The following is a 13,551-nucleotide window of genomic DNA, read 5'->3' as shown; positions in this document are numbered from 1 at the left end:
TTACTGCATGTGTGTGTGTGTGTGTATAGTTACTGCAGCGTGTGTACGTGTGTGTGTATAGTTACTGCGGTGTGTGTGTGTGTGTACGGGGTTAGTATAAGTATATCATTAGTTCCGCTGCTTGTGATGAGGAATGTGTGAAAACATAAAAAATTATATTTCTTAGTTTTGGAATCAGCTGAAACTCTTTGCAATAAAAGTTCAAACATCTGAAAGAGGAAACAGCTGATGATGAAAACTGAAGTGAAATAAAATCCCATTGAAGAGAAACTAAAGGTGAAAACAATAATTCTAAACTAGTTCAACTATTTATCTGTTTCTTAAGGAAGAAGTTGTTTTTCCTTCCAGTGAAAATGTTGATTTTATTCTTCATATTTCCACTTCAATCTTGATTCAAACTGACAAACTGATTTGTGAATATGATATAAATGTGATTGACTAATAAGTTTATCTGAATCAAAATCTCAACTATGTTTTTTAATCCTCAACTTTTACAACATGATTTTAAAGTTAATTTTAAGTTTCTGTGTCGTCTTGTTTTTCACTTAATGTTTTCTTTATTTATAAAAGCTGTTCGAACAGGTGCTTATAAGATAAAGTCCTTTATTAATCAATGGGGAATTTGCAATGTTACAGCAGCAGAAGACATCACATAAGCAGCATCCAGTACTTGGGTGAAGGAATATAAAGAAATAGAAATATAGAACAATATATAGAAAAAATATAAATGTAATTAAACCGGTCTATACAGTGTAAAGAAATATATTATGTCAGCATATGTACAGTGAATGGATATAACTGTTTATATTGCACAGACTTGTTTACAAATGAATGTAGAACAGTGAATAAGTTGAGAAGTGTTACAGTTCAGTCCCCAGTGGGGGTGCAGGGAGTTTTACTGGGAGCAGAGCTGCTGGTCCAGTCTGCTGCAGGAAGACCAGCGCCACCTTCAGACACTGGGGGGGATCGCTCTTGTGCTGATGGTGTCCTGCAGGGGGGGGGGGTTGTCCTCTGTCCTCTGTCCCACCACCTCCACTGGGTCAAACATCCCCGGACCGAGCTGGCCCTCCTCACGGGGACAAATAAATATAGTTATGATTATCTGATAGAAGATGATGATGCTAACCGATGCTAACCGATGCTAACAGATGCTAACAGATGCTAACAGCCCCGGGTTCCCCTCACAGGAACCTTGTCCCCCGGTCATCGGTTCCTACCCGGACAGGACTGCGGACACACCGTTGCTATTGGAAACAGCAGCAGCTTCAGATGCTAACGATGCTAACGATGCTAACGGTCGTTCGTGTGTCACCGTTTGTGTTCTGACGTTTTAACGGTTCGACAGTGACGTCACCACCGCATCAATTTAGTAAAAGCTTCGGCTAACAGGAGCTAGCAGGAGCTAACGGAGCTAACAGCAGGATTAGCTCGTGGATTAGCCGTTAGCCTACAGCAGAGTGGACGCAAGCTACAGGTGCTAACAGCCGTTAGCTTCTCTCTGTGATCTTCAACACCTGAGCCTGAAGTTAACCCGGACTAAGATAACCCCGAATAAATTAACCTGGACTAAGATAACCTGGACTAAACTAACCCGGAATATATTAACCTGGTCTAAATTTATCTGGACTAAGATAACCCAGAATACATTAACCTGGGCAAAGCTAACCTGTCCTATAATAACCCGGACTAACCACCCTGAGTGTGGAAACACTAGCCCCGGTCACAGGTGAAGATCAAAGCTTTATCGTTCACAGGCTCTGTGACAATCTGAAGGTTTCACATGTCAAGGTCAAAGGTCGGTCACCTGATGAACGAGCAGCTGTTTAGATCCAGTTTGACCTCTGACCTGCTGCTGGATCATGACTCAGGTAGATCTTGATCTGAGCTGGAACCAGCAGACGCCATCATGTCGGCCTTTGATCCTCCAGCTGTAGGAGAACCTGGTCCCGACTCCTCCGCTTCTCCTGGTTCTCCTGGTTCTCCTGGGCGGCCCCTCCTGGCAGAGAAGGCCCTGTCGGAGTCGTTCTCTCGGCTGAGGTACCGGGACACGTCCCTGATGATCTGGCAGCAGCAGCAGCTGGAGATGGCGCCTCCCTCCACCTACCTGAGCCGCAGCCAGTCCACCTGGTACAGCAGCTACGGGAACCAGGCCGTGCTGGTTCGGGACAAGAGGGGCCTGGAGGACGGCGAGGGACGGTCCAGGATCTGCAGCATCATGTAGACAGAACACTGACTCAAGTCATCATTTTTATTTTACACGTTCTTTCTTCAGGAACTTTTCTGAACTTCTGGAACATGTTAAAACTTTTAGTTGAATAAGTTCCAGTTCATACTCGTGATATTTTAGGTCAGGACGTTTAAGATGAAGTTTGATCTGATGTCCAATAATCAATTAGAATCATCAGTCAGCTGACACAGGCTCCGCCCACACAACACATGAATATTCTGATACACGTGAACACGCATGTGCTCACATGTATAACAATATTCATGTGATGTGTTAACTCTGACCTCATCAGTAAAATACACATTTCACTGTGTGTATTTGAATGTACAGTTGGTGTGTGTGTGTGTGTATTTATGTATACAGTAGGTGTGTGTGTGTATGAATGAGAGTGGACTGGGTCAGTTTATACGTTTATTTATGAAAACAAATGAACTCAGAAAATAAGGATCATATCAGTAATTACATCAAATTATTCACGTGTTGTTTTTCGTCCTCTCTCTCTCTGGGCGATCTAAACGTCGGACAGGAACTATACAGCTACTATACAGTGCTCAAACATACGGAAGAAGAAACGTACGGCCGGAGTGCATGCAAATACATAAAATCACTTTTTTCCTTTTTCTTATTAAAATACAAAAATTAACTATAACCACCGAAGCTCGACCATCAACTAAATAAAACAGAGGAGGTTCCTGCGGCAACGAGCTGTCCGTCTGTCACTGCGTCTTTGTATCCGTTGTTTTAGGTTGTTATTGATTTGTCTGTAAAATGTCCAAAATAAAACTTTTTTTCTTCAGATGAAACGATGGGAAGAAAAACTAACGATTAGTGTTTACGTTTAGTTTTGACTCGTCTGAAACTTAGTAATTATTTCACCTAACAAACTATCGTCATGACAACCGAGCAGCGCCAGACGCCGAGGAACTGAGATGAGTATAGATCATAACCCTCCATGTTAGCAGATGGGACATGGACCAAACTAAAAAAGTTAAATAAATGTTTGTAAAGAAGTTTCTGTGATTTCAGGTCGTTCTTCTCTCTCTGATGTTTGTTCAAGTGTTTCTGATCCGTTTGGTTTGAATCAGTTATTTGAGAATATAAAAACAGGCTGAGACGTCATGATTGACAGCTGAGACTGACTCAGGATGGTTGAGTGTGTGTGGGCGGGGCCTCGATACCACAACTCCACAATCACTACTGAACAGACTGACTGCAAATGACGTCATCACCACAAGATGGCAGCGTTCATAACAGAAACAAACTGAAAGTTGACGATAGAAAAAGCGTTGTGAAGCAGAAGTTTCTGAAGGTCACATGACACTCCCTGTCAGGCGGGAGCCAATAGAAACAGTGTTGGATGTTAACATCACACGACAAAGAATGAGAAACGTTCTGATTGGCTACTGTCTGACTTGCAGCGCCACCCACTAAACCCCCAAACAGGCGAAGTCAGAGGTGAAACCGACAACGTGGAGTTAGGACAGGTGAGCAGTGAGGTCACGTGATTTAATCAGAAACTCAGATCAAAACAGAAACAAGTTGACATTGTGCTACACGCAGAAAATACTAACATCACGCAATGTAAAGCTTCTTCTGAAGGAATCAGCAAACTGCCCCACTCCGCCCAACCAATCAGGAGAGGGCAGAACTGTGATGTCATACCAACACATGAAATTAAACTGTTTAAAATATGTAAATTAAAATTCCTTTTAAAAGTTGAACGTGCAGTGACTCAGTGCATCCAGGTGGAGGCGCAGTCAACCAACAGAAGAAACATGTAAACGAATGAGTTTTATATAAAAAAAACCAAAAAAGAACTAAAGGAGCCAATCGACGTGACTTTACTAAAATGTCTCAAATATTCACTGGACTTTTTTCTGCTGAGAAAGTTTTGTCTTCATCCTGACGACTTCTTTATTTTGGACACTTTAGAGTTAAAATGATTAAAAATTAGAAATTTGGGTGAAGCTTCAATTCTAGCTCTGACTTTTAACCTCCGGAAGGGGGGGTGGGGGGGGGACGTCGTACAAAGACATTTTATATCGCAAATCTTATAAAGACATAAACGGGTTCAGCACAACCTGAAAAACAAAAAACAAATGACAGGAAATAAAGATGTAGTGTTAAAAAGAAACATGTCTGTCTCGCTGTCTGTCTCAGAGCGGTCTGGGTCCAGCGACCACGCCCCCAGCGTTGACCACGCCCCCAGCGTTGACCCCAGTCAAACAATGGGTTGTTTGTGATTCAGGACCAGCAGAGGGCAGCGTCGGTCTCAGAGGGTCTAAATCGAACGACAGTACGAAACCTGGATATGAGCTCAGCTTATCAATAGCTGATCAATATCTGATCAGCTGTTTGATTTTCAGTCATAAAGGAAGTGGATGTGATTGATCAGCTGCGCTCAGACTGTCAATCAACAGAAATTAGTAACACGTGAACATTGTTGCAGAGACGTCAGTCACAGATGAACTTTACCACTTATCAATAATCATCCGTCATTCACCAATTAACCAGTTTAAACTAATGATGTCACATTAAAAACTGGTTGACCTCTGACCTCACACACACACACACACACACACGCCTCTAACTGCAGCTCCTGAACTCTGCGGACGTGTCAAACAGCTGATATGACATAAGTGTGACATCATTTTTACAAGAGGACGTGTCAAACAGCGTCTGTTAACAGGAGACGTTCAAATAAAGTTTCTTATCAACAATTTTCACGTCTCTACACGTTGATCAGCTGACGAGGACGTTTTTTTAGGGTTTATTTTTTAGCCAATCGTTCAGAACTGGACTCTAATGGTGCGTGCACACCAAACGTGCCGTGGGATCATTTGAGTTGATTGAGGTTAATCACGTGAATAAACACAAACGGGGAATATTCGCCGGTTCTCCTCCAGAAGAGAAGAGGACGACTGGCAGAAGGGATCAAGTTGCTGCGTCGTACATGTGGAAACTCCGGGGGAAGAATGACAGAAACAACTACAACTGCAAATTTCTCTGCATTGACTTTGTTTGTAATCTCGTGTGATCTTTGCGTCGCAGTCGGTGTGAACGCACCAGAAGAAAAGACGCCACTCGGCCGCTGAGACGCTTGTTCCTCTCCAGGTTTTGGTTAAATCTCCCATGATGCTCTGAGCTTCATCTCAGACATGTTTCCTCTCTGAAAACCTTTTCACTTATTGCTCGACTACAGCTTCACTTCCAACGATGTGAAACCCACTGAGACCTCCTCGTCCTCCTGATGATGACAGATGCTTCCGGAATGTGTTCAGAGGTCAGGGGTCGTAGCCGACGTCCAAACCGAGGAAGAAGAAATGTGGATGTTTTTATTTCTCTCCACAGCAGCGAGACGACAGTTAAGAGAAGATCAGTACAACTGGTGAACAGACAGACCTCCTCCTCTCGGACAAGTTCTTTCTTCTTCTGTCTCTCCATTACTCCAGGAAGAAAAAAAAAAAACGACACTAGGAGCTAAAAAACAGGTTTGCTTATTTACATACAGTCTCCAAGTCTGGGCGTGTGTGTTGTAAGAAGTTCAGAGTTTGGATCTCTGTCTTGTGTGTGTTCATGGTGGAAGTTTACATGGATGTGTGTTCATGTGTTAACTGTCGTTCCTGTGATTGAGTGTGTGTATAAACTCTGTGTTCAGTAACATGTTTGTGTGTGTGTGTTGTGTGTGTGTGTTCAGTCTGTGTCGGAGGAAGAGGAGGTTCCCGTTGAGGAGCTGTCATCAGAGGAGGAAGAAGAGCTGCCACTCAAACGACTAGCCCCGCCTCCTGAAGCCCCGCCGCCCGCTGCCTTCTCTAAAGGTGGGGGTCGAGAGAGAGGGAGAGGTTAACAAACAGGTTGGATCTGTGGTGAGTGTCATGTTTGTGTCGTGGTCGTTCTTACGCAGCAGCTTCCTCTGCTTCTTCTGCAGACAGGATTTGACGTAGCGCTCCAGCTCTCGGAGCGTGGAGGGTTTGAGCGTTTCGAAGTCGATCTCGATCTCGTCGGGGTTGGAGTCTCGCAGCGACGGCTCTCTGGACTGGATGATGTGAACGACGCGACCCAGCTTCTCGCCCGGCAGCCGGTTTATGTCCAGACTCAACTGGCGCTTCTCATCATACGACATCGGTAGAGACGACTCCTCGCCGTCTTCTCCGTTTGCCGAGCCGCCGCCTGACGTCTTGCTGCCTTTCTTAGGTTGCCTGGAAACGCACAGGGAAGTGGTTTGTCAGGTGCATTTTACACAGAAACATTAGGATTCACTGATGAACTGAGTCATACCTGGTTGCGGTCACCGTGCTGTTGGCTTTCCTGGCCGGTGCCTTCTTCTGATTGGCTGGTTTGGGCTGTTGAGCGGCAGCCTTTGGCTTCTTCTCTTCCTCCATCTTCCCCTTGTTCCCTTTGTCTTTCTTCTTCTCCTTGTCTTTCTTCTCTTTCTTCTTCTTTGGCTTGCTGACCGGAGCCTGGGACAAGACGGCCAGCTGCTCGTGCACCGCCTTCAACTGGTGGAATAGACTAATTATCAATATCTACAATCTCCGATCAATAATCAGGAACGCCTTCCACTGATCATTCAGTTCAATCAATGATTACTATGAATATTTGACATTTTATTTACTCTTTAAATCAATAGCAATGTTCAGTATTAAAGAAGGAAACCAGGATGTTCTTGACCTGTGATTGCTCAGCAGCACCAACCTGCTCCTGTAGCTCAGCCAATCGCGTGGCTCGCTCCTCCTCGGAGTCGGAAGATTCGTCTGAGGAGGAGTTGTTGCTGCTGTCAGAGGAAGCGGTGCTTTTACTGACCAGTGGTGTCGTAGACGGGACGGACACTTCCAGGCCCTCGTCCGGGATCTTAGCGAAACGCATCTCAAACACATCCTGAGGACGGACACAGTCACATCAATGACCTCAACACGGGCAGAGCTTGTTCTGGAATCTGAGGGTTGACGTACCTGCAGTTTCCGGGCCATGGCCACGACCTCATGGTCTGGAGGGTTGTACTTGTAACAGTTGGAGAACATTAACCTGACGTCAGTGGCAAAGCTCTGAGGGTCACTGTACTCGCCTTTATCCATCTTTTTCTGTTGACACATGAAATAAACTGTTGTCAACAACGAGACTGAACCTGGTGATGAGTCTGACTCGAAGATCTGAGGTTCAATCTCAAAATGTGCTGCAGCGTTTCTTAAAGGTTTCTACGTGAAACACATCTTTCTTCTAAACGTGTCAACGAGCTTTGTTTCCTATCGTTTGGTGGGTGTGTCCGAGGTGTTGACCAATCAGCAGCTGCGTGTATATAAACTATCGTATTAAAAGGCATTATGGATTGTTAACAACAGATGAAGCAGCAGCTGTTTACATCAACTGAAGATGTTACATGTTCTTGTATTTTATAAAAAATGTATTTAATAAGATCATATTCATTTAATCTGAAACTGTTTAATGGACAAACACAGAGACGGAACGTCAAGTGTATTTAAACTCACGTCGTCTACCGAGATTTCTATGACAAGAAGGACCTTCTCAGCTGCTGTAGTTCCACCAATCTTTTAAATAACGTTTTACCGAACGCAGCCCTGGCCTCACTGTGTGATGACATGTGACCTGCCATGTGTGATGATGTCATGTGTGTTACCCGGACGGAGCTGAGGTCCATGGGGTGTTTGATGATGTCATGGTAGTCGTGCAGCTCCAGTGCCTCTGCGTCCACGGGCTTATAGAAGGGCCAGGCGTAGGCAGCATGTTTCTTCGAGAGCATCTCTTTCAGGATGGCGTCGCAGTGTTTCATTTGCTCGCCCAGCTTACCGACCTTCTTCCCCCCAACTCCAACTCCAACTCCTCCTCCTCCTCCTCCTCCACCTCCCATCTCACCCACTGCCACCTCCTCACCCGTCTCTCGGCGGGTCTTAGCAGGGCGGGCGGCGGCCTCACGGCGGGACGAACCCAGTTTTGCTGGTTTGTTGTCCTGAGCAGATGGAGAGTCGGCACGACCAGCAGAGATGGCGGACGTGGTGGGAGTGGTGGTGTCGGCTTTCCTCTTCACACCTTTCTTCTGTTAGAGAGACAGACAGGTGGAAAGAGACAGGTGTGAGACACAGAGAGAGAGAGACAGTGTCTGTTCTTTGTATTTTAGATCGTGTGACGTATGTTACCTTGACAACAGGCTGTGCAGACGGCATCATTGTTGCTGGGGGCTGCGGTGCAGAGACAGGGGGCGTGGCTTGGACAGGTGTGGGCGTGGTGGATATGACAGGTGTCTGAGAAGGGGACGGGGAGGGGTAGGAGGGGGGAGGGGAGGCTGAAGACTCCGCCTGCTGACTCACTGAGAGACAGAAACAGAGAGAAAGAGCGAGAGTACTGTTAGTACAGCTGATGCAGTAGCACTACACAGTAAAACCAATGTACATCAACAATATCCCTTAATACTATAAAAATATTTCAGAGTATACGGTTGTAGAACTGTAGAATGACCTGTGGTCGCAGTACAGTACAACTGTAGTACTGTGGTATTACCTGTGGTGGGGGTGGCGGGCTGCTTGCTCTTGTTCTTTCCTTTGGGAGCCGGTGGCAGCAGAGCGACTTCCTCCTGAGGCATCTGAGCGACTTTCTGAAGGAAGATTTTCTCGAGGGCCTGAGCCATGAGCACGATGTCGTCTGTTGGCTGAAAAACAGGAAAGAGACGCGGTGCTGTTAACGTGTCAGTGGATGTGAGCAGGTGTGAACGTCGCAGTGTGACCTACCTTGTTGTAGATGTAACAGTTGGTGAACATGGTGTTGAAGTCCTGCATGGCCTCACTGGCGCTCCAGTAGTAATTGTTCTCCAGACGTCTCTTGATGGTTCCCATGTCCATCGGGTTCTTGATCACCTTGTGGTAGTCCTGGAAACACGGACGTTATTAGCTTAGAATCAAAATGGCAAAACAGCTACCCTGATTTACTAATTAGTGACAATTGTTTGTTGTTAAACGCCACCTCAGTAGACCAGCCCATACTTCCATATCATCGTGATGTCAAATGGTAGTTGTGTAGTCTGGCCACTAGGTGTCCAAGATCAGTTTCCAAACTAAAACGTAGCGGTATGGATGTAGGCTAAAAACGCCAGATATAGAGTGATTCAGTTTAGGTTTATCTGTCGTCTCTGTGTGCGTCTTGTGTTGTGTTGCAGGTTGAAACTGAAGATGAACAGAATGCGTCTGTTAGGACAGTGACTCACCGCCAGGCAGAGCTTGATGGCGTCGACAGGTTGGTAGAAGGGCCAAGCGAACTGATGTTTCCACAGAGTCTTCACCACCACGTTCTGCATGTACTGCAGCTGGTTGGTTTTTCTGGAGGACACAGAAGAGGTAAAGTTCATCTCACCTGTTTCAGGTATGTTTTCATCACTGTAAATCTGTGTTTAATATTCAAGCTGTTTTCAGACATGAACTGAACCACAGACACGTTCCTGTCATGTTCTGCAGGTTCTGGATGTGAGAACAAATGTCTGAGTCAGTGTCTCTGGACATTTTCTGGATCTTCTCCTGCAGCCTCCTAGTGAAATGTCTGTAACATGTCCTCGTGAGTCCATGTGAGGAAACAGCAGGACAATGTGTGGAAGCTTCCCAGAGAGCGAGTGGACGTGTTGATGAGGTTTCTAACACGTGACGGACGTGAAACTGGAAGAACACAAACATCTCAGGATGAAGAAGAGGAGCCGTACACGTAGAAGACGAAGACGTCCACTTGGAAACACGAGGAGGTTCCAGATCTTTTGGTGATGAGGGCCGACGCCGGTGTGGATGAGCTGTAAACAACAACACTGATCTTTCCACAGCAGAGTTTATACGTCATGTCCGGCCTCCTGCTGCTCTACAGGCTCCGCCCCTGCTGCTCTACAGGCTCCGCCCCTCGCCTGGATGTTCCCACATGTTCCTGTTTGAACGAGTCGGACCCGACAACCTGCTGCTGCTTCACAGGACACTAACTAAACAATTGTGTGAAAACAACTTTTCTCTTGGTCGCTGGGCTCAGCTCAGGTGTGATTGGTTACTGACCTGCCAGGTTTAGTGGGATTCGTGACCTCAGGGGCTGGTGGGTTGGTGAGGGTAGGGGGGCTGGGTGGCGCAGCCTCGGGGGCGTCCGACATGGTGGACGATGGTGACGTAACAATGCACCGTGGGACAGCAGTGTCTGACCTGAAGATGAAAAAACAACTCCCCCTGTGGTCTGAGGGTGTGTGTGTGCGTGTGGGCACACAGGTGTGTGTTGGTGTGTTCAGTTCAGGTTTGGTCGGTGCCGTTCCTTTAGCTCGATGTTTCCCTCGAGGAGACAAACTCCCATCTCACACCTGAGAGACAGAGACACAGAATTCATCACTTACATTTTCAAACTGTTAAAACTTCACGTTACCATGATGACACTCAGCTGTGATATAGATATATATATTTCACTTCTCAACATATTAACATGCCAAAACTCATTAATGAATAATTACAATTTTCTCAAAAATTATGTTGCAATCATTTTGACTACAACCTGATTGATATGGATTTTTTGGGCTGATAATATTAAATAAGACATTTCTGAGACCAATACTTGATAATAAATAAATATAAAAAGAAAGTACAAATACAATTATATAAAACTTATAAGTATGAAAACAAAAGCAACATTTTTTAGAAGTTTAGAGTTTTATTTTCTCAGACAAAATATGAAAACTGTATGTTAGGTTTCATGTTTGCTCACATGTGGAGATGGTTTTAGGTCAGAAATCTCCAAAATCACACTGGGATATATGGCTGATTTCATCACATTGATAAATTATTGATCAGATTATTTCTGTTTATTTAAAGCATCCTATTTAAATGGAACTAAAATAAAAAAACATGGTATATGAAACTTTCATTCTTTTGCAGCAGAAAGTCAAGTCTTCTACCTCATCATCTCCTGATGACATCATGTCTCATTACATATGGTGAAAACACGTTAACGTGCAGTGAGTGTCGGGAGAGAAGCAGAGAAAAATCTTCATATCTGAAAAAGTTTATAATGTTCTTAGTTCTATTACGTTATGGGGAGTTAAGAAATATTTTGTTCATCTTTCTATACCTTTGAAATATTTTATATCAATATGTTTTATTGTTTTACCAGTCTGATGTGATCAGGTCTGAACCGCCACTCAACATTCAGAGGACGCAGGATGTTTGAGAGCAAAGCTGATGTTAATATTCAAGATTAAAAAGAACACAGAGACCGACGGTGACAGTGAAGCATCACACACTTCAAATAACTGCCGACGGGTTTCTTGACCATTTTAAACATGAAGAATTTATTCCTCACTTTTACTTTAAGGTCAAACTATAAACTAAATTATTTTTCTGTCAAATAAGAGGCATTACTGCAGGATGTTGACTTCGGCGAGTTTGAACCGTTCAAATCAACGTTCTGAGGAATTCTATAAAAACAACAGAGAACAGTGAAAAGTAAAGATTTTCAGTTTCCTGTCAGAATCTGAGACTTTTCAGAAACTCCTGCTGGAGACTGAGGAAAGTTAAATGATCAGCTTCACCGACTCCAACATCTGATCAAGACATAATGTACAGGAGCTCGGGTCAGAAGATTGAATTTTTTAAATGTTCAGAAAGTCCCATTGGTTACACGGCCTTCAAAACTCTGACATGCAGAAAAGACTTTGTAAAATCAGAAGTGTGGACTTTTCATTTAAAGGTGTGAACAGGTAGAAGTTCAGCGACACATGTTCCATTTGATGTGAAGAAAAGCAGAAAACATCTAGTATTTAAATAACTCAATTCATTGACTGAACATTTGACTCAAACTACGTAGTCGAGTTGGTTCAAAGACTTTATCAAACCAACGTTCAGCTTCACTTTCTCAGATTCTCTCATTTGAAAACAAACTGAATGTCAGACAACACAGGAGAAATGATCCAGGTGATCGCTTTGAATTTCCATTAAAGATGGAACTACTCATTATCTTTATCAATTCACTCTGTTGATCATTTGGTCAAATAGACAGAAAACCTCGAGACCAGTTCACAGTGACAGAAAGAAAGTAGAAAAGGAAACATCCATCAGACTGATCAAAACTGAAAATCATTGATTATTCAAAACCTGAAATCACCAATAATCACTTTGTACTCGATTAATCACTGAGATTAGTTAACATGTGATAATTACATATATTAAATAACAGAGGAAACATCCGAGTGACCGATCAACAGTTTCAGTTTTAACTTGTAAACTCGTCACAAACCACCTGAATCACTTCATCGATTATTGATCAGACAACAATCATGTGTCTGGGACTCGAACCAAGGATTTGTCAACATTAGTTTCAGATTTACTCTGATCACATGTGTTTCTGATCCGTTCACATCAGACACAAACCGATTCAGGCCCGAACACTGAGTCGCGCACCGGGACCAGAACCACCGGAGCTCTCCCCCTCGGAACCCACAATAAACACCCGCCGCCCGGATAACGAGCCACAAACCTCCGGTCCCGGCGGCTGCTCGCAGTCTGTTGCTGCTAACGCGGAGCTAACAGCTAACACTCACCGCTGCGACCGACAAACTGCACACATCCAGTCCCCGGCAGCACAACCATCCGCCCGCAGAGCCACCGGGCCCGGGTTTACCCGGTGGTTTCCCCGCGGAGATCCGCTCCAGCTGCGGCCACGGGCCCGCTGCTCCGTGGGCTAACGAAGAAGCTCATTTATCTCGCTTTAAAAAGATGGCGGGCAAGCCGATGCAAAATACGAGCTAGGTCGCTAACTACCTGAGCTAAGCTACTGAGCGAGCGCGTTGAAAGAGCATTACTGCGGGTCCCAGCGGCCGCGGCGGCCCCGGGGCAGCGCTGGAGGACTCACCGGGACTTTTACGCGGTTATGAAACGACCAGTGACCGGATCGAAAGGTTTAAAATTCCGATCTTTGCAGATGTTGCCGCGGTGTTTGGCTAGCTAATGAGCTGTTAGCCTGTTAGCTGAGCTTTGTCTGAAGGCGCCGAGCGACTCCGAGCCTCCAGCTCCTCCTGCACCCACCGGGACCCCCCTCCGGCCCGTCCCCCCGCCAGCACCCCCCCGGCCCCGGTCAGAGAGCGGCTTTACTTTGGGTTCGGCTCCTCCGGTGCGTCCCGCGGCGGCTGCGGCGGCTTCTCTCTCCGCTTGGTTTTAGCCAAGTAGCATAATAGATGAGTTATCAGCTGTCTGCCCAGTGCGCAGGCGCACAGCTCAGCGGCATCATGCATGTTGTTGTGTTCCGATTGGCTGCTCGGGCCGCTGGGGCGCTGTGATTGGCTGTGAGCTGTTTGAGAGGCTGTGATTTGT

General features: G+C 45.3%; 2 protein-coding genes across 3 annotated transcripts; one reads left to right on the top strand and one right to left on the bottom strand.

The window, feature by feature from the left end:
- Nucleotides 1-987: 987 nt before the first annotated feature.
- On the top strand, nt 988-3,237 carry LOC118114763 (putative uncharacterized protein BRD3OS). The gene has a single exon (XM_035165397.1). The coding sequence runs from the start codon at nt 1,907-1,909 to the stop codon at nt 2,219-2,221; it is 315 nt and encodes a 104-aa protein (XP_035021288.1). The 5' UTR covers nt 988-1,906; the 3' UTR covers nt 2,222-3,237.
- A 482-nt stretch (nt 3,238-3,719) lies between these two features.
- On the bottom strand, nt 3,720-13,452 carry LOC118114688 (bromodomain-containing protein 3). Of its 2 annotated transcripts, none has more exons than XM_035165257.2 (12): nt 13,333-13,452; nt 10,261-10,553; nt 9,441-9,552; nt 8,968-9,105; nt 8,741-8,888; nt 8,380-8,549; nt 7,863-8,279; nt 7,180-7,308; nt 6,899-7,105; nt 6,506-6,726; nt 6,128-6,426; nt 3,720-6,039 (listed from the first exon to the last, which is right to left on the bottom strand). In XM_035165257.2, exons 2-12 carry the CDS (start codon nt 10,350-10,352, stop codon nt 5,921-5,923), a joined length of 2,052 nt encoding a protein of 683 aa, XP_035021148.1. In that variant the 5' UTR covers nt 10,353-10,553; nt 13,333-13,452; the 3' UTR covers nt 3,720-5,920. The 2 variants fall into 2 exon arrangements, with proteins under 2 accessions (XP_035021148.1, XP_035021149.1); XM_035165258.2 differs by having other exon boundaries at nt 6,923-7,105.
- Nucleotides 13,453-13,551: the final 99 nt, after the last annotated feature.

This window comes from Hippoglossus stenolepis, chromosome 9 (genome assembly GCF_022539355.2).
Source record: "Hippoglossus stenolepis isolate QCI-W04-F060 chromosome 9, HSTE1.2, whole genome shotgun sequence".
Taxonomy (NCBI): domain Eukaryota; kingdom Metazoa; phylum Chordata; class Actinopteri; order Pleuronectiformes; family Pleuronectidae; genus Hippoglossus; species Hippoglossus stenolepis.
This window is presented reverse-complemented; position numbering and strand designations above follow the sequence as displayed.